Source organism: Vipera berus, assembly GCF_964194415.1.
Source record: "Vipera berus genome assembly, chromosome: 3".
Lineage (NCBI taxonomy): Eukaryota > Metazoa > Chordata > Lepidosauria > Squamata > Viperidae > Vipera > Vipera berus.
Genome location: NC_138204.1, coordinates 122,784,009 through 122,808,397, shown reverse-complemented (window position 1 = coordinate 122,808,397; position 24,389 = coordinate 122,784,009). Strand labels below are relative to the sequence as shown.

Below are 24,389 nucleotides of genomic sequence, written 5' to 3'. Positions count from 1 at the left end.
CTGTATGGAAAGGTAATTGCAAAATCTTGAATGTCAAATTGCAGATTATCATACCTACTTGAACATGGAATTCTGGTGAAATGAGGGTTTATAGGAGAAATCTATTAAGTTTGGGGATTCCTTATTACCTCTGGGATTAGCACAAATTACAGACAATAGCGAGCAGAAGGATTCTCTTATAAGCTTCCATGCAATAATGGCAAAATACTTGAAGGTTGATAAATAAATGTTTAAATTTATTACTAATTTAGGGACAAAGTACCTAGCTCTTGTGGAATGATAGAGATTTTTTTTAATTACATTTATATCCCGCCCTTCTCCGAAGACTCAGGGCGGCTTACAAGCTTAGCAGTAGCCTTCATTCTATGTATATGCCTGCTTGTTAGGGCTTTCACACCCCACCCAAGCGGCATTATTACAAAGTCAGCTTATTGCCCCCAACAATCTGGGTCCTCATTTTACCTACCTCGGAAGGATGGAAGGCTGAGTCAACCTTGAGCCTGGTGGGATGCGAACCTGCACTAATTGCAGGCAGCTGGTGTTACTTAAGGAGGCATTAGCCCACTGCTCCACCATTATGAAAACCTACACTTCAAAAGTTTTCATTACATTACTGTATGGATGTAGCTCACTTTTTGCCTCTATAATAATTTACTTCTAATGAGTGCAATGCCATAGAGCTTTACTCAGAGAAAAACATTAAAAAATTTGAAATCACTTCACTCATTGACAATCTCTTCCACATATAAATACTTCATTCATATATACACAGCTCTCCCTTGGGATGTGGATAGAAAAAAGTCAACTGATTTGGTAAATTACTGTGTTTTACTGTATGGATGAGCATCTTGTTTTTGTTTTGATCTAAAAAAACCCTTATTTTGGAAAATCTGAAACGTCACCTGTCTCTCCATCTATTTTAAGAAGAAAAACTAATAGCTATAATTGCTTTGGCAGCTTTTCAAAGAATTTGATTAAGTTTTCAGGCATACCTGCAGCTGCTGAGTTGAAGCCTGTTAAATTTCAGTCTCATCTATGCAGTGAGTGTTTTCCAAAGAATCTTTAACATTTACATTTTTTTAAAAAACAAGACACTGTCCTTTTGGTAGTTTGATTGTCAACATTTATGAATTACAGCACATAACGCAGAGTCAGTACCTAGCCAATCTTGGCAGATTTTTTAAAAAGCTAAGCAGTTTTTTGTTTATAAAATCTAGGAAAATACTGAACAATGGGCTAGCTAGACTAAGACATTTTTGATAAACCATGAAAACAACAAAATATAACTCGGAATTAGGTGGTGATATCTTCATTATCATTTCAAAGAACCCTATCTGGACATGTGCATGAAGCCAACCAGAGACAAGCTCAACTTTGAAGGAGACCTACGGCACAGGTAGTCCTTGATTTATGACCACAACTAAGCCCAACATTTCTGTTGCTAAGTGAGGCAGTAGTTAAGTGAATTTTGCCCCATTTTACAACCTTTCTTGCCATGGTTGTTAAGTGAATTGTTGCAGTTGTTAAGTTAGTAACATGGTTGTTAAATGAACCTGGCTTCCCCACTGTTTGGATTTCTCTCCGGATGTGAGTTTGGAGGAGGAGGAGGAGGAGGAGGAGCAGCCGGGTCCTGGCATCGTGGGGGAAGAGAGCACAGAGGTGCAGAGAGGTGTGAATTAGGGAGGTGAGGGCCCCCGCCCAAGAGAACAGCCTCAGCCGGGACGATCGAACAAGTGGCAGGCTGAACAGCTGCTGGCAAGTCACCTCCTCCAGATCCAAGGACGTGCAAGGCGGAGAAGACACAGGCACAATGTGGGTTGGCCAGATTGCTCGTAAGGAAGCAGTCTCACCTATTGTAAGGGGCTGTACCAGCATTGCCTATATTTAATCCCACCCAAAGTAATGGGCGTTGCTGGAACAATGTGTACAGTTTCTAGTCTTGTGTTCCTGTTGCTTGCATCTTGACCTGTGATCCCATGTTCACATGGACTTTGGACTGACCTTTGGACTACGTTCAGTGGTGGGATTCAGCCGGTTCATACCACTTCAGCAGAACCGGTAGCTAATTTTTTGTTGCCCAGGCCCAGAATGGACTTCTGGAAGCGGCATCCACACACAGAACTGGTTGTTCACATATTTGAATCCCACCACTGACTACGTTTGTGTTTCTTTGAGTCTTGTCAAGAGTTCCTCTTGTGCCAAGATTGGGAACCAGACCTACTCACCGTTTGGTTAACCGTTGACACTCTTGGGGGCTTCGAATAAAAACCTTTGAACTCTCCATTGTTAGCATGTGTGCGTGAGTGGGGGAGCACACCCACTGACTTTGCTTGTCAGAAGGTTGCAGAAGGTGATGCTGCAACTGTCCTAAATATGAGTCAGTTGCCAAGCATCTGAATTTTGATCACATAATCACAGGTGCTGCAACAGTCGTGTGAAAAATGGTCATGTCATGTTGTAACTTTGAACTTAAATGAAATTGTTGTAAGTCATTAAATGAACCGTTGTAAGTCAAGGGTTACCTCTATTAAGAGGCATAAAAACTAACTGCAGTACCAATCCTATCACTGCCATTTTGCATTACATTGAAAAACATTGTAGTTTTGTCCACACTATAGGTTAAGCCATAAGAGTCAATTAAGAAAGGTACACTGCCTGGCACCTAACATGCTGCATTTTAAACATCCTGAATCTCACTGTATTACCCAAACTTGGTAACACAGTATACCTTGGTATAAAGGTGGCAAACCTGGCACACCCGGCACCTGGGATATCCAGCAATCAGCTATTGCAGCTTACAACAAAACATTATTATCTTCTCTGGATGTGACCATCTACAGTTTCATCTGATGTTAACATTATTCTGCTTTATGGCCCCAGATAAATGTTCTTTCTTTCTAAGGCCCCTGGAGATGTGCAACAGAAATTAGGTACCACAAGAAAGACCAAAGCATTTTTCTTTTCCTATGAAGAGCAGCAAGAGGCAAAACATTAGATGGTTCCAAGCTATCTAAACCAGAAGCCCCCCAACCTTTGGGGCACCAGGGACCGGTTCCGTGGAGAGAGGTTTTTCCGTGGACCAGAGGGTGTGTGGTTTTGTGTGCTGGCTGCATTCCGCAGATGGGCCTTTGCTTGTTCGTGCGGACCAGTTGCTGGAATGCTGTGGCCTGGTACTGGTCCATGGACTGGGGGTTGAAGACCCCTGGTTTAGATACAGAAGCTAAAAATTAGGAAAAGAAAGAAGGGATGGAAGTACTACCCTCTCTCATTTGAATAGGACAGATGGTGGAAGGTGTCATCCAGTAGTATCAGTAAACCTTCTATACTGCAGGCCCAAGGATAGCATGATATGGGAGTCCTTCAGTCTTGGATTTGAAAACCCATACTGTGAAGTCTGCAAAGACTGCAAGACTTGGACCAGCAAGGAGACATACTCAGGGATAATCGTACAACAAGTTGCAGGATCAAAGGAATCAAATGTGGCATGTACTCCTGCAACATTCAATGATTAGCCATTCAGAAAGGATGGAGAACGTTAGAGTTTAGTGTTTCCTCCATCTGGTTGTTCCTGACTTCTACTTTCAATAGTCAGGTGATGCCTTGCTTGACACAGGAAGAAAGCATTAGAACTATTGCAATTTGCAGGCCCCAACACTTCAGAGATTTGATCCAATCAAGGCAGAATCCATGATTCTTGTCTCTCCCTCACTTTGCACTGGTGAAGATAGGGTGAGAATGCCAAGTATGGGTCTACAGGCCTTAGCACTACCTATAATGTAGGGTGTAGGCTCAGGTCAGTGCTGCTTTATGCTTCCTGGTAGACAAAGCCCACACATGAGGGCGAGGTGAGCAATGACAATGAAGTGTATGTCAGAAAATTAAAGAGCATGCACTGGGTTCATATCCACGCCTAACTTCAACAACCCATCATCAACTTAATTAGCTTTTTTGCTGATGGCTTATTTTGGTATGACTGGCTCTTTTGGAAATTTTGACTCTTTTGTGATTCATTCATTCTTGATCTCTATTTCCCAGGGGGGGAAAACCTGTAAGACTTTCACAGAATTATCCTAACAATCAGGTTTTTTTCCAATTCTGCTATGAACAACTGCAGATATTTTGTTCCAGAAATGTAGCATGCCAAGTGTATAGAACCAATCCTACAGCAAAGTATCATTCTAGATTTCCCATGATGTAAAAGTCATATTCCAGCATACCTTAATTTATAACTTGCAGGCAAGAGATGCATCAAATTACCTAAAGTTTATCAACAACAGTTTTTTGTCAAGGACAGTTCACACATAATCTTGAGTATTAGTGACATAGTCTACTCAAGATGATTTCAACTGTTACATGTATTGAAAATCTGTATCTGTTAACCCTCCCAGGTAAGCCAATCAGAAAATAGGACTAGATGAACTAATTCTACTTTATTGTAAGGCTACATTTAACAGAATCTTGCAAGTCAGAAGGCACAAACTTCCCACTGCCATTTTTAACTGCTTGATCAATTAGGGCACTTTTTACTAATTTCCATCTCTGACCATTAAACCATTGGGGGCTCCTGCCTTTCTTGTCTGATCGTTTCCTAAGTGGCATCTTTTCCCTTCTTTCCTCTTCTTCTTCTTCCCATCTCTTCCATTATAACATCCTGCTTTTATATTTTTACCAGGCTTAATATGAGGAACCATTTGTTGTACCTTCCAAAGAATAGCCTCAGTTTAAAGAAAAAGGTTGTAATAATGGAAAGCAACAGAAGCTGACTAGTTGCCCATCAGCAGGATGTAGACAGCAAACCTACGAAACACATAGTTCCTGGGGAATGTCTTACTAGGTGCACTTAAATGTACTATATTCTTATTCAAATGAAATTAATTAATTCAAATTCACACCTACACACATGTAAAGTTTATGTAAATAATATGTAAAATTCTTTGGTGATGCATAAGTGGCATCTCTAATCCTCTTGGTTTCCCATTATTGTCTAAATCTTTCAATACGTTTAATCAGAATTATATACAGTATATTGCTATAATCATAAATCATTCCTTTGAATAGTATTCATTAGGGCTATGTGAAAATCCATATCTGAAGGGCTCAGTGTAATTCAGTGTGCGCACAGGTGTGCATATAACATCTGTTCAGGAACACTTTAAAACAACTGTATCTTTTCTTAAACATCAGCTGCTAAGGGTAGTCATGCAAATCCAAGAGAAGATGGAGCAGGTGTAAGGGGTTCCTGAAAAGTGTGATATGTATGGCCACACACATAGCAAGTCATTGTTTTGATCTTTGAATCTACCAATTTATTTTTGATCAGTGAATTTACAAAGACTGCTACTTTAAAAAAAAGATAGTGATTGCTTTACCGCTTTACCTTGCTAATATTATAAAATAGTAAAAATGTTGATACAGATCGATGATTGCAATCTGGTGCCACATGCTAGTAATTATCCATATTTTCCCATTTTTGACATACTAAACTAAATCTTTGTTTTTTCAGTTTTTAAATAGTACATCTATTTTTCATTCATAATACTCATTATTTCAGGAGAACAGGTAAGATAAGTTGCTCAATAAGTAAGCCTTTTATTACACAGCCAGCGCTCCACAAACAAAAGATTTTCTAAGATGGCAGCTTGAAAATATTTAAACGCATTAGTACTTTATCTTTTAATTGTTGTATGGCATCTGGTCCACCAATCTCCCTTTTTCCTTCAATTTTCTGTTTGAAAGCAGTCTTTTTTTGCATTTTTTTATCCCTGATAAAAGTTAAAATAGGTGCAACACCTCCATCTATTTTTACTCAAAATTAGCTCAGTTACTATATGACTGACCAAAATATCAGCACATTAAAGTTTATGGGTTCACTCAAGATTCCTGCAGATAATACCACTCTAATGGCAGAAAGTGAAGAGGAACTAAAGAGCCTCTTGTTGCGAGTGAAGAAGGAGAGTGCAAAACATGGGTTGAAACTAAACATTAAGAAAACCAAGATCATGGCATCTGGCCCTCTCAATTCCTGGCAAATAGATGGGGAAGAAATGGAGGTAGTGACAGATTTTATTTTCCTGGGCTCCAAGATCACTGCAGATGGGGACTGTAGCCAAGAAATTCAAAGACGCTTGCTCCTCGGGAGGAAAGCCATGGCAAATCTAGACAGCACACTAAAAAGCAGAGACATCACCCTGTCAACAAAAGTGCGTATAGTCAAGGCTATGGTCTTCCCAGTTGCAATGTATGGCAGTGAAAGTTGGACCATAAGAAAGGCTGAGCGCCAAAGAATTGAGGCCTTTGAACTATGGTGCTGGAGAAGACTCCTGCGAGTCCCTTGGACTGCAAGGCGATCAAACCGGTCAGTCCTAGAGGAGATCAACCCTGACTGCTCTTTAGAAGGCCAGATCCTGAAGCTAAAACTCAAATACTTTGGCCACCTAATGAGAAGGAAGGACTCACTGGAGAAGAGCCTAATGCTGGGAAAGATTGAGGGCAATAGAAGAAGGGGACGACAGAGAATGAGGTGGCTGGATGGAGTCACTGAAGCAGTAGGCGTGAGCTTAAATGGACTCCAGAAGATGGTAGAGGACAGGAAGGCCTGAAGGAACATTGTCCATAGGGTCGCGATGGGTCGGACACGACTTCGCAACTAACAACAACAACAACAAGAAGATTCCTGTTTTCTGAGCTAGGATACCAACCTACCTTGTTAAAAAGAAACACCGAAAAGGAAAAGAGGGGGAAAGAGAGAGTGGAGTGGAATATCCTATCTTCAAAGGCCCTATGAGGCATAACAGCATGTAGCTGTGCATGTTAGAATGATAGAGATGCTCTTATGTCACCTGGTCCAGGGATATCACCTTTAGGCCTTACTTCACTGATGAAATTCCATTTTTTTCTTGCTTATTTTACAATCCAACAAATTACCTTGTGACTTTTATGGGTATTACTATATCTGCCCAGGGCTGAAAGCCCATGGCAGAATTAATTTTGAATTAGACCTCATTTTATTTTTTAGATTTGTTAAGGGCACCTGATTCTAGAAAGACCCTGGGTAGCTTACAATATGTGCAATACACAGGTTAAAAAGACAGCCTAGAAACCGCAACACTGCACAGCTGTCAGATGTGAACAGCCAGGTCCACACGTGAAGAATTCAAATAGCTGATTTTATTGCTCGTGGCTATATACAAGAATCTTCTCAGACTGACTGTTTGCACCTGGGTAATACTAGATAAAGCTCAGTGGCGTTCAACATGGTCAGACTTCACCCTCTTGGGATTCTAGACCAGGGATTTTCAACCAGTGGTATGGGTACCACATGTGGTACATTGGCACCTGGCAGGTGGTACACGACCATCCTAGAAAAGTGGTAGTGGGGGAGACGAAAGAGCTGAACCGGTGGCAGCACCGCACAAGCCTGAGCGAGAGAGGGCTGGAACTGCACAGCTGTCAGGGCTCAGCGGAAGCGTGAGGATCAGCGCTTCTTTGGGGCTGTCAGGGCTCAGCAAAAGCTCCAGGATCAGTGCCAGGCTCCAGCTGGAGCTCGGCACTGATCCTGGTGCTTCTGAGCCCAAAAGACACGCCTCCAGGGTCTTGTGATTTACATTCAGATGTTTGGCAACTGATTCATATTTATGATGGTCACAGTGTCCCAGGGTCATGTGAAGTGACCAAAACCTGCTGCAACCACCCAGCAGGCGGGGGGAATAAAAACCAAACACCCCCACCCCACCCTCGCTGCCAATCCTCAACAGAAATGCTCACAACAATGAAAACCTCGGACAGGAGGAAGAGCGCCCCCGGGCAGGCAGGCAGGTGTCTTGCTCGGCTGTGGCTTGGGGGGGCACTTTTTTCAGTGCCATTGTAACTTCAAACAGTCACTAAGCGAACTGTTGTAAGTCGAGGACTACCTGTACTTCATCACTTTTTTCCTTTGTTTTTTTGGGGGGGGTCATCAAGTTTTTGACACCTTGCTAGGCGACTGGTGGTACTCGGATGTTGCCATATCCTAAAAGTGGTACAATGGGTGAAAAGGTTGAAAAGCCCTGGTCTAGACTAATTCCTATTTGTCTCTTTCCCCTGGCTCTGCCAGTCTCTCTCTCTCCAACAACAGCTTACTATTTCTGCAATATACAAAGTGAATCTGCTACAGAGGAAAAACCATGTAATAACAATAGCAATATCATTCCTTTCTGGCCATGGCTTCATTTATTAAAAAAGAATACAAAGAATTATTCATACTTTGTCTCACCATTCTCCTGCCTGCCCAAGATAATCTTAGGGACATTACAGTACAGTAAACAAGCATAATCTCCTTGTCCAAAGCTGACTCAGAGAGAAATGCCTCTCTGTATGAAGGGTGTCCACTCTAAACATTTGACATTCTCACATCATGTACTGTATCTAGTCTTCTTGAAGCTGATAATCACCTTTACACAAGCTGAATTTCCTCATTTAACTTCAGGTGGGCTTCATGACCCAGAGATGACCTAGGACAGGGGTAGGCAACCTCAGCTCTTTTATGACTCATGGACTTCAACTATGCTGACTCAGGAATTCTGGGAGTTGAACTCCATGAGTCATAAAAGAGCCAAGGTTGCCTACCCCTGACCTAGGAGAAACTATACAGCAACATTTGCCAAAATATGGTTTAAGTCTGGGAAACGAAGAAAGCATTAAAAAGAAACTCAGACTCACTCTGTATAACTCCCTCGGGTACAAGGTGGAGAGAAGGGGGACAGAATCAGGCTTTCAAAATCTCATTACTATGGTCTCAATTACCTTGCCAAGGTAAAAGCTTTTCTATGCCTGGGGTAAACCAATTTTCTGAGGTACGAGGCGGGTTTTAGAAAGTACCTTAGGCACTGCTCCACAGGCAGTTTAGGACCTCTGCTTATATTAGTGTGACGCATTACATGAATAATACACTGTTTAATGAGCAATGTCTGTGGAGAGTCCCAATCATCCAGATCTTTGATTGTCCCAAGTATGTTTTTCAAAAGACAACTGGAATTTGTTTTTTCATTGAAAATGTTTTGCTTCTCATCCAAGAAGCTTCCAGAACTTCCAGAATTGAAGACACTTCTTGGACAAGAAGTGAAACATTCAGTCCAGTTGCCTTTTGAAAAGCCCCTTTGGGACTTTAATGTCTCCTCTTGAGACATTGCCAGCTAAGATTGCAAAAGGCTGACACACTTTTTTGACATGGGAAGCCCCTTCCAAATCCAGCACTGAAGACAATTATTTGTATGTTCTTATGCAAATTGCAAAAGATCATTCTCCCAACAAATGAAGAGACCATCCAAGTGTTCCTAGGATGCAACATCTGTGTATGTATTTGGAACTAAGGAAATTCTCTACCAAGTATTTATAAGGAATCAAACTGCTCTTATGAGATCACCACTCACATAAAGTCATACTGTGGTTTATTTGTGGCTTATCATGATATGCACAATTCCCCACTGTGTTTTGGAATGGTATGCTAAGCAAAATCTTTTGGCATTTATGCTTTAGTGCAATGTGTGGCCCAGAGAGACCTTTGCTTCATGTGTACCTTAAGCTCTCAAAACTGTCTGAAGGGTTGCTGGATGCTTGTAAACAATCAAGGTTAACTGCAGCGCATTATATTTATGTTGTAACTATCCCAATTTCAGCTGAACTTGAACTTGCCTCTAAATATATGTTAAAGGAACTAAGATTTAAATTAAACATAATTACAGGTGAACAGACTGGTTGTACTTGCTATTTCCAAATAAACAAAGTATAACTCCTGTTAAGCCAGACAGTATCTAAACAACTCATGGTAGAGATGGGAAAAAGGAAGCAAAATCACTTCCAGAAATCTGCAACAAATTAGGCAGGGAAAAAATCTCAAAGAAAGCTCCCTTAATCAAGACTTTACCATTTATAACCCAAAGAGTGTCAACATCCAGTGTTTTAAATAAGACTGGAGGGCAGATGTGGTGTGTGTCCAATTATTTTAGCCTGAGCTGAAATAATAATAATAATAATAATAATAATAATAATAATAATAATAATAATAATAATAATAATAATAATAATAATAGGAAGAAGAAGAAGAAGAAGAAGAAGAAGAAGAAGAAGAAGAAGAAGAAGAAGAAGAAGAAGAAGAAGAAGAAGAAGAAGTTGGAAGGGACCTTGGAGGTCATCTAGTCCAACCCTCTGCTCAGGCAGGAAACCCTATACCATTTCAGACAAATGGCTGTCCAGTCTCTTCTTAAAAACTTCCAGTGTTGGAGCATTCACCACTTCTGGAGGCAGGTTGTTCCACTGGTTAATTGTTCTAACTGTCAGAAAGTTTCTCCTTAGTTCTAGGTTGCTTCTCTCCTTGACTAGTTTCCATCCGTTGCTTCTTGTCCTCTAAATGACACTTTTTTCCCTATTCTTTTCACCAAACCTGTATCCCACTCCTTATTTATTGGAATAAAGGAAAATAATATTCTATCTTTTTGCCCATATTTACTTGAGAGAAATGCATCCAAGTCAGGGATGAGATGCCATGGTACCAGATTGCAACAAGACACCCATGTGTTACCCAGTTCACTCTATTTGAACAAATATGTTCAATGTCTCTGTCCATGAATATGTTATTTTTTATGTGCCATTATTATCCCACATTTTAGCACACTGTGTTACTACTTCATTATGAATCTTTAAAGCCTACGTAATGCCAAATAATGTTATTTATGGAAATCGATGCCAACCATACACATTGCAGAGGACAAACTAACTGCCGCCCACAGCTTCAAGACAACGAGCTACAGCTCCTGAGGAGAGATTTTTTTTTACAGAGATGGAAATCAAAAGCATATGATAAGTCAGCAGCTGCGAGGCTAGGAATTTGATTGAAGTAGACCATTCAGAAGTGTTAACACCCTGTAATGAAATATAAACATGGCAAAAATTCAGCACAGTCCTAGTTGTATGTTGTTTATCATGTGTTTTTACAATGTCTAGCTTTTCTTCTGCGATGATGAAAACAACAAACAGAAATACATATGAAACTGTAATTAATTCATTAAAAACTATACAGTACACATGAAACACTGGGGCAGAGAAATAACGGTGTGATTGTAAAATATATTAAAGGCATGAAGGAAGATGGAAGCCTGTTCTGCCTCTGACTTCCTGCCTTCCCTCCCCCATTCATTATAATCTCATATTGAAGCTCCAAATCTAGGCTTATTAAAAGGTGAATGGGGAAGAACAGGGCAGACAGAGGAAAATGTTAAGCCACCTCTACTGGAGCGTTTGAATGTTTAGCTTGTTCTCCATGTTATATTTAGTTGCAAGCCTGGTGTAAAAATCCCAGAAGGTAAGTAGGAAATAGTATCTCCATATTGCAGGCTGAGACTGAAGCTGAAAACATCACAGAAAAGGCACAGTTGATCTGTTTCCTAAATATATCTACCTAACATATATACTGCTATAGTGAGGAGGTATAAATAAGGTATACTTTATCAAATTTCCAGAAAGAATATCCTTCCAAGAATTGCAAGCAAGTGAGGTATTGAACAAATCTAAGAAGAGCGCCCAGAGTCACCTTGTAGGGAAGATGAAGGACGTAAAAATTTAATCAATCAATCAAACAAACAAACAAACAAATAAATAAATAAATGGAAGAAAGAAAGGAAAGTCTATTTCCAATTTTCTATTGCTTTCTATTACTTTTCTCTGAAAACGGCATTTTCACAAATGAGTGTTGGGTATTTTTGTCCGGGTGACAGCAGAACCCTTCCCTTTCTCCCCCTTTCAGCTGTTCATATCAAGCAGGATCCAGTCCTTCCCCTAAACCTCAAAAACAGCAGAGGGCCAAGTAATCTCACCAACAAGAACAGCAGAACAGGACTGTTACTTTCCTGAGCTTCCTGATGTGAAGCGTGGTTAGTCAGTCACAGCCTGAGTTTCAAGCAATTTTATTCTCTCTGGTTTTTTCCATTTATTTTTAGGATGCATCCTGCCTTTCCACTAAAGTTAACAAGAAACAGAAAACATAATCATGGAAAATCTCATAGGAACACTTGAACACACATCAAACTATTGAAACTTGAAAAGACCTGTTGTCCTAGGGAGAATGCCTGGCCTTTTTTTAAAAAAAAAAAAAAAGCAGAAAGACTGAGGACTGAATATACGCTCTGAGGCAAGGAAGCACATTTCACCATTCCAGAGCAGCAAAAGAAGAAGCTCTCCGCCCCAGGTTCCCAATAAATGGGAGCAGCTTTTAGAGCAGCGTTTCTCAATCTTGGCAACTTTAAGATGTGTGCTGGTTGGGGAATTCTGGGAGTTGAAGTCCATGCCTTTTAAAGACGCCAAGGTCGAGAAACATTGTTCTAGAGGATTTTGTGCTCAGGCACGTTCATATCGAGACAAACAGCTCCTCAGATAGTCCCCCAACGTCTTAGACCTTAAAACTCAAACACATAACACATTATGCTTTTATCCATGGAAAATCACTGGCAAATAAAGTCATCTGGGCCTTTCATGCAAAAGCTCAGTAAAGTGGGCTCTTGCTTTAATCCTCCAGCTAACAGCTTTATCACAACATTTTGCATATAGAAAGTGACTTTCTAACTCCAGAGCTGCATTTAATTCAGTACTGCCAGTGAAACCTGCTACCCAAGCCTTGGTGGAGCAGTGGGCTAATGCCTCCTTAAGTAACACCAGCTGCCTGCAATTAGTGCAGGTTCGAGTCCCACCAGGCTCAAGGTTGACTCAGCCTTCCATCCTTCCGAGGTAGGTAAAATGAGGACCCAGATTGTTGGGGGCAATTAAGCTGACTTTGTAATAATGCCGCTGGGGGGGGCGAAAGCCCTAATAAGCAGGCATATACATAGAATGAAGGCTACTGCTAAGCTTGTAAGCCGCCCTGAGTCTTCGGAGAAGGGCGGGATATAAATGGAATAAAAAAAAAGGTGTTGGTGACCAAACCCAGAACCTTTCAAATATAAACGTTATTTCAAACACAACTGAGATATGGACTCTTGTTACTTCAAGGTCCCCCCCACCCCGCTTTTTAGTAACAAATGTATTCCTCGAGTGACCATGAAGAACTCTCTCTCACACACATGCTCAATTTAAAGGGCAAGCAGTGGGGGTGAGCACTTTTAAGTGTTTCTGTTTTTTTGAGCCAATTGGCCATCGCATTTTGGATAAGTCATAATTTGCGGCATCCAGATCCTTGTATTTATGTTTCTGCATATTTGGAGACAAGCAGTGGCAATAACAAATAAGAGACTAAAATAACCCCTTTTGTTTGAGAGAGGTTCTGTCTTCATTCCTCCTGGGGGAAAGTTATCCAATCTTACCTATTCATATACCCAAAATATGTTAGCACAAAACAACCACCACCACAGGATTTTTATCTCTTCCTTAAAATGAAATATTAATGTTACTTTTGTCAAAGAAAATACAGGCATCCATCAGAAAATCTACTTCTTTAAAAAAATGATACTGCTTTTTTGAAGATAACAGCTAAGCAATTAATGTAACTGTTAATTATACTTTATGTGAGTATTTCCAAACAAAACTTCCAGGGTTTTATAGTAAATTTGTTGGCAAAATTATGTGGTCAGCTAAATAATTCTACAAATATTTAATCATCTTTAGTATGTACAAATCTTTCAGTTCATTAATCAGTTGCTTTTCTGATTTTTGTAGTGATGCTAGCTAAAAATACAGAAATGCAGCTGTTTTTGTTGAGTGTTTGCGAACACATATGCGTTTAATAATTACAACTCAGGTATTTCAGCTTTTCCTCAACTGTACTGTAACCTTCCTTGCTGAGAAATGCCTTTCCCATAATTAACTGTAAATAGAATTAAAACAACTGGTCTTATACATTACTTAAATGAACTGCATAGTTTCAAGCAAGGCATTCTCCCCTGAAAGAGACTTCAATAATGTTTATTTGGAAGTTAATGCATTCAGTAAAGATCCCTCCCAACATTAATAAAAAAAAACTTATGGCATACAAGTTTAGCCAGTTTATTGTGCCCTACCGAGTATGATCAGGGATAATTGACAAGTAGCCTATTAACTGTTCCTTGAATAAGTTCTCTTAATTGCTTTTAATCTTACTTCCTATTAAGAAGGTCTTTAATCACAGACCAACCTTTTCATTTGCATTTTCATTTCCTTTTCATTTTGCACAGCAAATATAACACAATGTCATTATAGAGATGATAAAATACGGGAACAAAAGCACAGTAAAGGGAACAAGCCACTTTGAGAAAATGGAAAAGAACACAGAGAAACCAAATAATTCACCATCAACATAATTTGATTCTCCATATAAAAGTAAGGGAACAAAGGATAAGTATTTATACAAAAAGAAGTTCTCAGGAAAGCAGATGTGGACTGTTCTACAAAGCAAAGAAACAACTGAGAACGTGACAAATCAGAAAGAAAAGCTAAAAGAAGCAACCAGCGTTGGGGGACATTTCCGGCTTATTTTTCCAAATATCATGTATTTTTCTGTGAACTAGTACTAAATAAACAGGGACGCGGTGGCTCAGTGGGTTAGGACGCTGAGCTTGTCGATCAGAAGGTCGGCAGTTTGGCGGGTCGAATCCCGAGTGCCGCGTAACAGAGTGAGCGCCTGTTACTCGTCCCAGCTTCTGCCAACCTAGCAGTTCGAAAGCACGTAAAAATGCAATAGAAAAATAGGGACCACTACGGTGGGAAGGTAACAGCGTTCCGTGCTAGTCATGCCGGCCACATGACCACGGAGACGTCCTCGGACAAGCGCTGGCTCTTCGGCTTTGAAACGGAGATGAGCACCGGCCCCTAGAGTCGGAAACGACTAGCATGCATGTGCGGGGGAACCTTTACCTTTACCTTAGTACTAAAAACGAGCATAGTTTTATTGAAGAAAGGTAAAATAGGCTAAATATTAGTAAGTCAAAGTGTACAAACAGGCCTTTTATTCACTGTTAAAAATATTTTACAAATTACAAGTCAAGTGGCAAATAAATTTAATAAATTAATTAGGATTCAACTTTCTTTCAAAATCCATGTTCAGGCCACTGCTTGCAATGATAATAAAAACAAAGAGCAACTAAAAAGCTGGTAAAAGTTTTTCCGCATGTAAACTCCACAGAAATTCGATAAGGCTCTTACTCTCGAGTATGAAGTGGAAAGGACTTGCCACCACCTTTCATACATACAAAGTCTGCATAACTGGAAATATTAAAAGGGTGATATTTTTGCAGCCACCGAACCTCACAACTACCAAATCAAGACAGAAAACTTCCATCCTACCTGGTTCAGTGCAATTTTTTCGATAGAGATGTTTTACTTCTTCTGGTTTATCAGTGACATTATCCTCAGTTTCTTGCAGTAGTCTTCTTCCCAGCCATTTGTCACTCGTCTCCAAGTCAAAGTTCAGAGATTCGTAAACTACCAAGAAAGAAAGAACTAAGTCAGTATACTTGGATAAGTATTATATTTCAACCTTCATAGTTCTGGGTGTCAGGATCAGGTCCAGCAAGGAAAAGGTCACAAAGAGAAAGGAATTGGATTTCCCCACTTGTATTCCTACAGTAATCTTACATTTCCTTGTCCTTAATCTCTGGGTCCTATCATTGCAAAGCAAAGTCCCCATTCCATGCATGTTCATTAAGAGTTACACACTGAAAATATAAAGTGAAAGGAAAGAGCTGGGAGCTCCCAGGATATTATCTAGCACAATTACTAGCAACATTTCCCCCATTTTGCAATGTTCTTAGTCAATGCTTCAAACCAGTCAACCACTGTTTCAGCTCAGGCAATGTCTCAAACCTGTTCCCATGCTCCCATCTCAAGCGATTAGAGATTTGACCAGCCCTCCCCTAGGCAGTGCTGGCTGGGTATGATGGGAAAGGAACCCAACACATCTAAAGGCAACAAATAGGGGATGTTAGCAACCTGAGCTTAATTAGAGGAAGTACTCCACCTCCCAGATAAGGTAGGTACTGGTACTTGTAACACTGCCTACTGTACAAGGTTAGGGAGGAAAGGAAATTGAGAACACTTATGTCAATGAAACCAGAAAGTGTTTTGTGTTGCAGGAAACACACACACACACACACACACACACACACACACACGTGTGTGTGTGTGTGTGTGTGTGTGTGTGTGTGTGTGTGTGTGTGCAAGAAAAACAAGACAAGTAATTAAACAAGTTGCCAGAATTAACATGAGTAAGAAATGTGGGGAAATCAACCCTCATTTGAAATTAACTAGATCAGCCTAGCACTGTTTGTTCTAACTCTCAATATCTTGCCAAGCTTCAATTTTAGTTCTGCCACCGGGAAACACTAAAGCTGGAACTTTAAGCCTTCTGTATACAAAGCAGGTGCTTTGTTATTCCAGCAGCATGGCTCTTTCTCATAAAAAGCACATGGGGATCACTTTGCTGTTACTATTAAGTGAGCTTGGAAAGGCAACTATTTAAACAACATAGCCAGAAAAACAGATAAAAGGAAAGGGCGTTAGAAGGCTTTCAGAGACAACTGATTTTTTTTTTTTTGGAAGCACAAATGTTGGATAAACTAGCCAAGACATTTTTATGCTCTTTTCACAAATGTTTGTGGATGCCTTCAATAAGAGTAGTTTTCATGCACACGAGAGGTAGCTAACTAGATATGTATTGTTATTGATATATTGTCTTCCTTTCCTATTTTACAGGAGACGATAGTGAGCAAAACTCTGATTTTTCCATTTCAATTCAAACACATGGCACCTGTCCAAGATATATTATTTATTTATTTATTTGGCAAATGCTACTTAATCCTGGAAACTTGCATATTGCTCTGTTTAGGCATGGAGTACATGTTCATGTGCCAGTAACATTTGGCAGGCTACAGCAGCGTGGTGCTCATTATATGCTATGCAGTCTCAGTCTGAACCCCTTTCAAGAGTTAGCAGAGCTTTTATGCCAGGTTTCCATTACAGGTTTCACTCTTTCTTGCCCCAAGTTAAATGTATTATAGTTCTTTCTTTCCCATATATCTCTTTTTTCACTCAGTTTTCCCATACAGACACCAGGAAAAAAGCAGAATTAGTGCCAAAATTGTTGGATAAGTATAGCAAGACAGGTTCTGCTGCCTCATCCAAATAAAAAGTTAAAATTAATTCATGTTGAACCCCAGGTTAATTGATATACAAATCCTTGGAAAAAAGAAAAAAGAGACAAAAGCATTAAAATGTTTTAATACAAAGCATATGGAATAATTTTAATCAATCTTCTCAACACCCAGTTGATAAGCAGAACACAAGCTTGTTTGCTCCAATGCAAAAATAATCTTTAATCACATTCTGATCTTTAAACCATACAATCCTTCCCAAAAGGATGTCAACAAATTATTGATATTAAACTAAAATGAAACAATAGTGTAACAAGACTGTACTATATCATACAATAAGTTCCCATTACTCTTTTTATACTTTCTGTGTGGTATCCAATAAATATGAAAATATGTTGAATTACTCTCATTTACTAAATATTTAATATTTAGTATTTACCTCAAAGTATTGATTTCTTACTATGCAATGCCATGGTAATGCAAGCCTTTATTTCAAAGTTCAAAATAACTGAAAATCATCCTTAACAATAAAAAAATGTTCTTGATTTGCAATCTTCCAAAACATGCTTCAATGTATATAAATTAAGGTTTAGATGTATTTTTCTTAGTATATTCTCTGATTCTTTTTTATGTGTTAGATAGCGGTTAAGAATTTAGGAATGGAGTACACACAAGCAAACACAAGCATATCTTAGTCTTATTCAGTTTTTTATTGTTAATTAATTCTGCATTTAAAAGACATTAGTTACATCAATTTCAATTCAATTTATGTGATCAAAGACCAGCACAATCAACAAATAAAATTTAAAACACAATTAAAATACATTTGTAAAATAACCTAACTAGTGTCTATAATCTTTAATTAAAGATTAAAATTATATAGTGTGGTATCTAAAATTACAGCAAAGTAAAGGTATCTATTAATATCTGAGAAATGTTAATATCTAAAAGTTAGATGAATTATAGTTGCAAGGAATTCATTGCGGGACATTGGCACATCAGAATTTGACGGGTCTTCTCCGCTGCTGTGCAAAACCTAGCCACACGTGCTGTACTTTGGGGTACTTATGGACAAGGGATACTTTGTCTATAAGCAACATTTAGGCATAAGTCAGAATATCTACTAATCAGAGGAAGTATGAACCTGTCTCCCTATAGGAGCAACAAAGAAGAATGTGTTCTGAAGTTTCCACCTCTCTGGAATCACACGCAAAGCCTTTCAAATGTTCAATGGAACTTTTTTTTAAAAAAAGATATTTACCATCCAATACTGCAGAGGGGAGATCATGGCATTGGACTCCTTTCTAGAGAGGTAAACCCAAAGCTGGGGGGGCCAACCAAAGTCCCCTAAAATTGCTGGGCTAGAGGCTCAGCCTTAAAGAGTTTAAGTGCAGCTGGATCGGAAAAAATTAAGGATGGCATTGGCAGATCTTTGTTCAGCAACAGCAGCATATTCACCGTGGACTTCCATCCAGCTAATGGCATGCATGACTACTCCTAGATGCAGGTAGTCCTTGATTTACAACCATTCATTTAGGGACTGAAGTTACAATGGCACTGAAAAAAAGTGACTTATGACCATTTTTCATACTTACAACCTTTCCAGCATCCCCATGGTCTCATGATCAAAATTCAGACTCTAGGCAACCCTAACCCTAACCCTTCTTAAAGATTGGGATTACAATTGCCAATTATTTTTAGTCTTCAGTATTGCTGGGAGAATAGGGTCAGGGCCAGGGGCCTTCCCCTTCTGAGTTGGCTGATTAGGGACTTAATTTCAGACGCAGATATTGGAAGCCACTCAGGTAAATCAAAGCGGAAAACTAAATGGCAATGACCTAATTATAGGGTTTGCTTACTTTCAACCTCTGAACATTTCAGATACCTTTACGTCTCAACAGAGTTGCCATTTTCCCTAATAAAGATTGCCCTTAGGCTACAACTCTTTGTTCCGGACTGTTCAAAATTACAATGGTATTGAATGAATGGCACTCACAACTGGTTCTCAGAGTTCCTGCCATCACAGCAAGCTGTGGTCATGTGATTGTGATTTCCATGTTCCCTGTCATTTCCCCACAAGCAAAGTGAATGGGAAATCAGAAGTTGCAATCATGTTAGTCCCTTGCTTTATGACCTGTACAGTCCTTGCTTTATGATACCAACTAAGACTACTAGAATTGCCACTGTTAAGCAATGCAGTCACATGACATCAAACTTTATAATGCTGGCAATTCGGTCAGGATTGCTATGGTAACCCAAGGACTGACTGCCTGTAGCAAATTCAGATGGCTGACTGACAATCTGGAAATGAGCAGAACCACCTCAAACACTTCCATGTATTCCAGAGACTATAAGATATTTAAAGGAATGTAAATTATCAAAAATGAATGGAATTATTTAATACACCTTCCAAACAGCTTCCAAGAATAGAGAGAGTAATATATGTGTTAATTGGAAAAGGAACGGAGCTCGATAGGGGTGAGAAGAGAGAGAAGATTAATTTGAGTGTTAAATTGATTATATTTGCTGAGTAATGGTATTTAATAGCTACCAATTAGTATTTGGCAACTCATAATCTATGAGATGTTAACAGTACAAAGCAAGATTTCCTGAAGTATCAAAACTGTACAACTCAAGCCAGCTTTCCCCCCCTCCACACACACACACGACCTCTTCTGCCACCCACCCACCCACCCCCACTCCTTATTCCTCTGCTCTGCTGAGAATGGGAAAGGGCAAGATGCAAGAGAAAGAAGAAATGGGTGGGATGGGTTTGGGCATATTTTGTGTGGAGCATGGAGAACAGCATGTAGGAAGGAGAAGGAAGTAATTAAAAATAAAAGCAAGTATTATGTGTGGAAAATAAAAGTGAGGAATATTTGCGGTGATGAGTCAAGGATTTCTTCCTCACTCCTGACCATCTGACATTGAACACCAGATAATCCAGCAGTAAACTTGATGATCAGTTGAGCAAACCTCCAGGAGATAGAAAGAAAAAAGCAGTTGCTACACAGATGAAGGGGGTCTTATTTTGTTCCTTAATTTTTTTTAAAAAAAAGATGTTTCATATCTCTACAGACTTCAGTAATGTCAATTTGAGGATGCTGGGGTAATCATTTATGAAAACAAGTGTTTTCCTTCATAGGCATCCAGTTTCCATTTCCTCCATTAATGTATTAAAACACACACAGACACACACCTGAAATGTGATTTCAAATTTCAGTGGCACCATGGTTCAAATGGTGCCGGAAGCCTTGTGCAAACAGGAGTTAGGGTTCTGCACTTTGCTGTACAGGATGGCAGAGGCCTTATACGCCTTCTTTCAGTGTAAAACCCAATGTGACATCGGTCACCTTTCTAAACTAATGTTGGTAAGATACATTTCCTCCGTTCAATTACAATATAAGACTCAGGTGTAGGCAACCTTGGCTCTTTTATGACTCATGGACTTCAAGTCACAGAATTCCTGAGCCAGCATGGCTCAGCTTAGAAACCTCTCCCTTTCCCCTCAGCATGGCTGGCTCAGGAATTCTGGGAGTTGAAGTCCATGAGTCATAAAAGAGCCAAGGTTGCCTACCCCTGGACTATAAGTAATTATAGGTAGCCCTCAACTTATGAGCATAATTGGGATGAAAATTTCTGTAACTAAGCAAGGTAGTTATTAAGTGAGTCGCACCCTATTTTATGACCCTTTTTACCACAGTTGTTAAGTAAGTCATTGCAGAGAATCACATAGCCGTTAAATGAATCTGACTCCCCCCACTGCCTCTGCCGTCAGAAGCCAGCTGAGAAAATCACAAACGGCAATCACATGACCCCAGAACTCTACAACCTTCATAAATATGTATTGGTTGCTAAGCCCCCAAATTTTGGTAACATGACAATGGGGATGCTGCAACAGTTGTAAGTTACTTTTTTCAGTGCCGTTACAACTTAGAACAGTCACTAAATGACTGGTTGTAAATTGAGGACTACGTATGCAATGCCCTCTTAAATTGTCTTCCATCCTCTTAAGAGAGAAAAATGTGAAAATAATTATATTGTCTTCTTGACTTTGTCTACTCAAGCCCCAATAAGCCCCATCTACCTTTGCAGCACAACAGGTTGTGCACCAGAGGAACCACTGTGCAGCCCTCAAGGAGGATTGGGCAAAGATGCTGCTGTATTGCAATTGCCATCATTCATCTCCAGCCATGCTGGTTTCAACCAATGGCAGATGAGAGGCCATATTTTGCCCATTCATGTCTTAATGCAGACATGTCAAACTCGTGACATCACGTGACATCGCAAGACATATCGGGACTGTTTTGCCATTGCCAGCAATGGGGGGGCCGCGGGTGGCTTCCGGATGACATGTCTGGCCCATGGGCCAGCAGTTTGACACCCCTGTCTTAATGGGTTACAGTTTTTGTGAATTCAGATAAGATTTTACTGAAAAGCGTGCCAACAAAATAATTTTTCCATTATACCTTTACTTATCATACCATTTCCCAGATAACTTTTTCTCAACAAACTTGACTCTAAAATTGGGAGCCTGTTTCAAGCATAGAAACAGCTGGTTACCTGCATGCATAAGAATTACAGTCTGAGACTGTAATTTTGTGTCAAGCAAGAAAACAACAAACTTTAAGAATGGCCTGAGAAATGTGCAAAGCATATGCATAATTCTTGAATTTGGGGCGCGTAGGAAGAATCCTGCTGGAAGACAAGTATATAATTAGGTTGAAGAATTCAGATCAATATATGCTTTTTCCTACAGGTCTGCACTTGCTCCTTAAATGGGAGTCAAGACATTACTCAGAAGATACAAAGCCCTCCCCTCTCCCTCCTCCCCGCCTTCCCCCCTCCCCCCAAATACAACCTTAGGGAGTTCACATGCCAAGATAAGAATTCCAAAGTGGTAGCAGAACAAAAGATTTCATTGAGTTTAATCTGGATCAGAACATTTCAGGGAAGACATTGCTCCAAAATGGATTTTAAACTATTGTAATAAAGGAGAAGTGTGACTCTGAAAAGTGTGTAAAAATATTTTTGGTGAAACATTAGATAATCAAATTGCAAAGATACATCGGTAAATAGTAACTAGAGCTGGCTTCTTTGTCAAAACCAAGTTTCAATGTGTTACCAATTCTAATTTTAAAAAGGATATTCTTGCAGTGTGAAAAATTTCCCTTCAGGTTTCCAGCTAGTTACGCCTTTTTTTCTCTCTTTTTTTTCAGAATACTCTGTTCTACTCTCTCTCTTGGTTTTCCATCTACTGCCTTCCTCTGATGAAAACTCAAGTGTCATGATGGTACCCACTATGGATATGGCATTGCCTTGCGTGATCTTTCCAAAATGTTCAGAGATATACATCAGAAAATCTTCCAGATTCCTCTCACCTGCTGAGCTCTCTCCTTTATTTACTTATTTTTATTTTATTTTAATTCCATTTATATCCCACCCTTCTCTGAAGACTCAGGGCGGCTTACAAACCTAGCAGTAGCCTTCATTCTATGTATATGCCTGCTTATTAGGGCTTTCACACACACCCCAAGCGGCATTTTTACAAAGTCAGCTTATTGCCATTTATGTCATTAGAGGTGCCCTCTGACCACCAAAAATATAGCATGTGAAACATGTTATTCCATTCTTGGGAGGTTAAGACAAGAGAAGGTTCTCTCCATCTACATTACTAAAAGATCCTGCTTCTCTAAGCTTTATTAACCTTTCAGCATTAACCTTATCTGAAGTCCAACTCACTTATTAATCTTTCAACATATATCACTTGGCAGTACACTACACCGTGATTTTTTCCAACCTTAAGAAACAGGTTCACAAGAATAAGAACTCAATTAGGATTTGAAAGCATGATGTGCATAAAGTGTTTTGAAACTTTTTAGCCCTTTCCTTATCAGGCTGTTCAGATGAACCTCTTTTTAAGGTTTCCATTAGGCATTCATCACTGTGGAGTGCGGTAACATCAAATGACGTTTCGCACGTTTTTTCTGAAATGGGAGATGAGTCAAAACATTCTGCAGGTGTGAATAGCAAAAGAGAATCAATATGAGCTTGAAACCTCTTGGAAAAATTCTAGGGACAAGGAACAAGTTTAGAGAGATTACAAAAGTATCCTCTCTATTTAGGTTTGCACTCATATCCTATCTGTTCCACTTATTTTTAAGAAGCTTCTGAAGCCAGTAAGTGCATCAAACCTAGGCACTACTGTGAGTTACTCAGCATCTACAGTCTGCACAAATTGTTGCACTGTTTTATATCTTTGAATAAAATCCAGGATAGAGTGAAAGGGGAGTAAAAGGAGTAAAACTAGTTACAGATAGGCTTTTTTCCAGCCTCAACAAGTGGCAACCTGTAGCTGACCTTGTCTAAGCTTCGAAGTTAAGCAGGATCACTCCTGGTTGGTACTTATTTATTTATTATTAAAATTATATGCCATCTAGAGTTGTTGGGAGTCAAACAGCATACAAATAGATAGGTAGGTAGGTAGGTAGATCACTGTAATCTTTGCCTTCAACAAATTGGGATATATACAAAAGATATGAATGCCCAGCACAATGCATTTGTTCGTTCTGAAGGCCATTCAAAATGAGCCAAACTAAATGATGTGCCTTAAGTAAAAATCAGTTGTTTTGTCACATTGACAGCTGTGGTTATATCAAATATAAATGATAATTATGAAACATAAACAATGGGCAGGTTTCCTGACAAAAGACATCTCTACATTGTCTCCAATTTTCTACACTGTTTGCCGTTTTCATCAACATTTTCCATTGGGGTGGAGAAGGAATAACAATGACTGGGGCTTTTTAAACTGAAGACTTCTTTTGCATAAATTTCCTGAACCTATCTATCTGAACAATGACTAGATTCCCCCCCCCACAAAAAAAATCAGTATGGTAAATAATTTGTAAATATCATCTTAACTGTTTCTAAAACTTACAAAGTTATGGACACTTTGGACACTTTTTAAAAAAAACATTTTTTTTTCAGATGTCAGAAATCCGCAGAGCTGTTAGTACACCAGTACATCTCATCTCATTGTGCTGAAAAATAAAAATGTTGCACCTACTTATGTTTATCCACATTAGGTATGAAAATTGTCTGAGATTAGATTAAATGTAAATCTTAGGTTAAGATTTTAGTACTTTAAAACTGGTTGCCTGTTCTGAGTTGGCCTATTTTCCACAGTCCTGAATCGGGATTGAACAAAGCCTTGTGGTGAGTGCACACCCCTGTTTTCCTGTACTTCCCCCACCCCCAGAGAAAGAAGTTTCCTAAATTCAGCATATAAACTCAGTGCTCTAA

At 39.5% G+C, this 24,389-nt stretch overlaps 1 protein-coding gene across 2 annotated transcripts in view; it reads right to left on the bottom strand.

Moving 5' to 3' along the window:
- Positions 1-24,389, bottom strand: part of SLC24A3 (solute carrier family 24 member 3) — a 188,157-nt gene that overhangs the window by 129,932 nt on the left and 33,836 nt on the right. For both annotated transcript variants that reach the window (XM_081325253.1, XM_081325254.1), the window contains exon 2: positions 15,280-15,417. In XM_081325253.1, the coding sequence (XP_081181379.1) occupies positions 15,280-15,417 (138 nt within the window). The remainder of the gene's footprint in view (positions 1-15,279; positions 15,418-24,389) is intronic.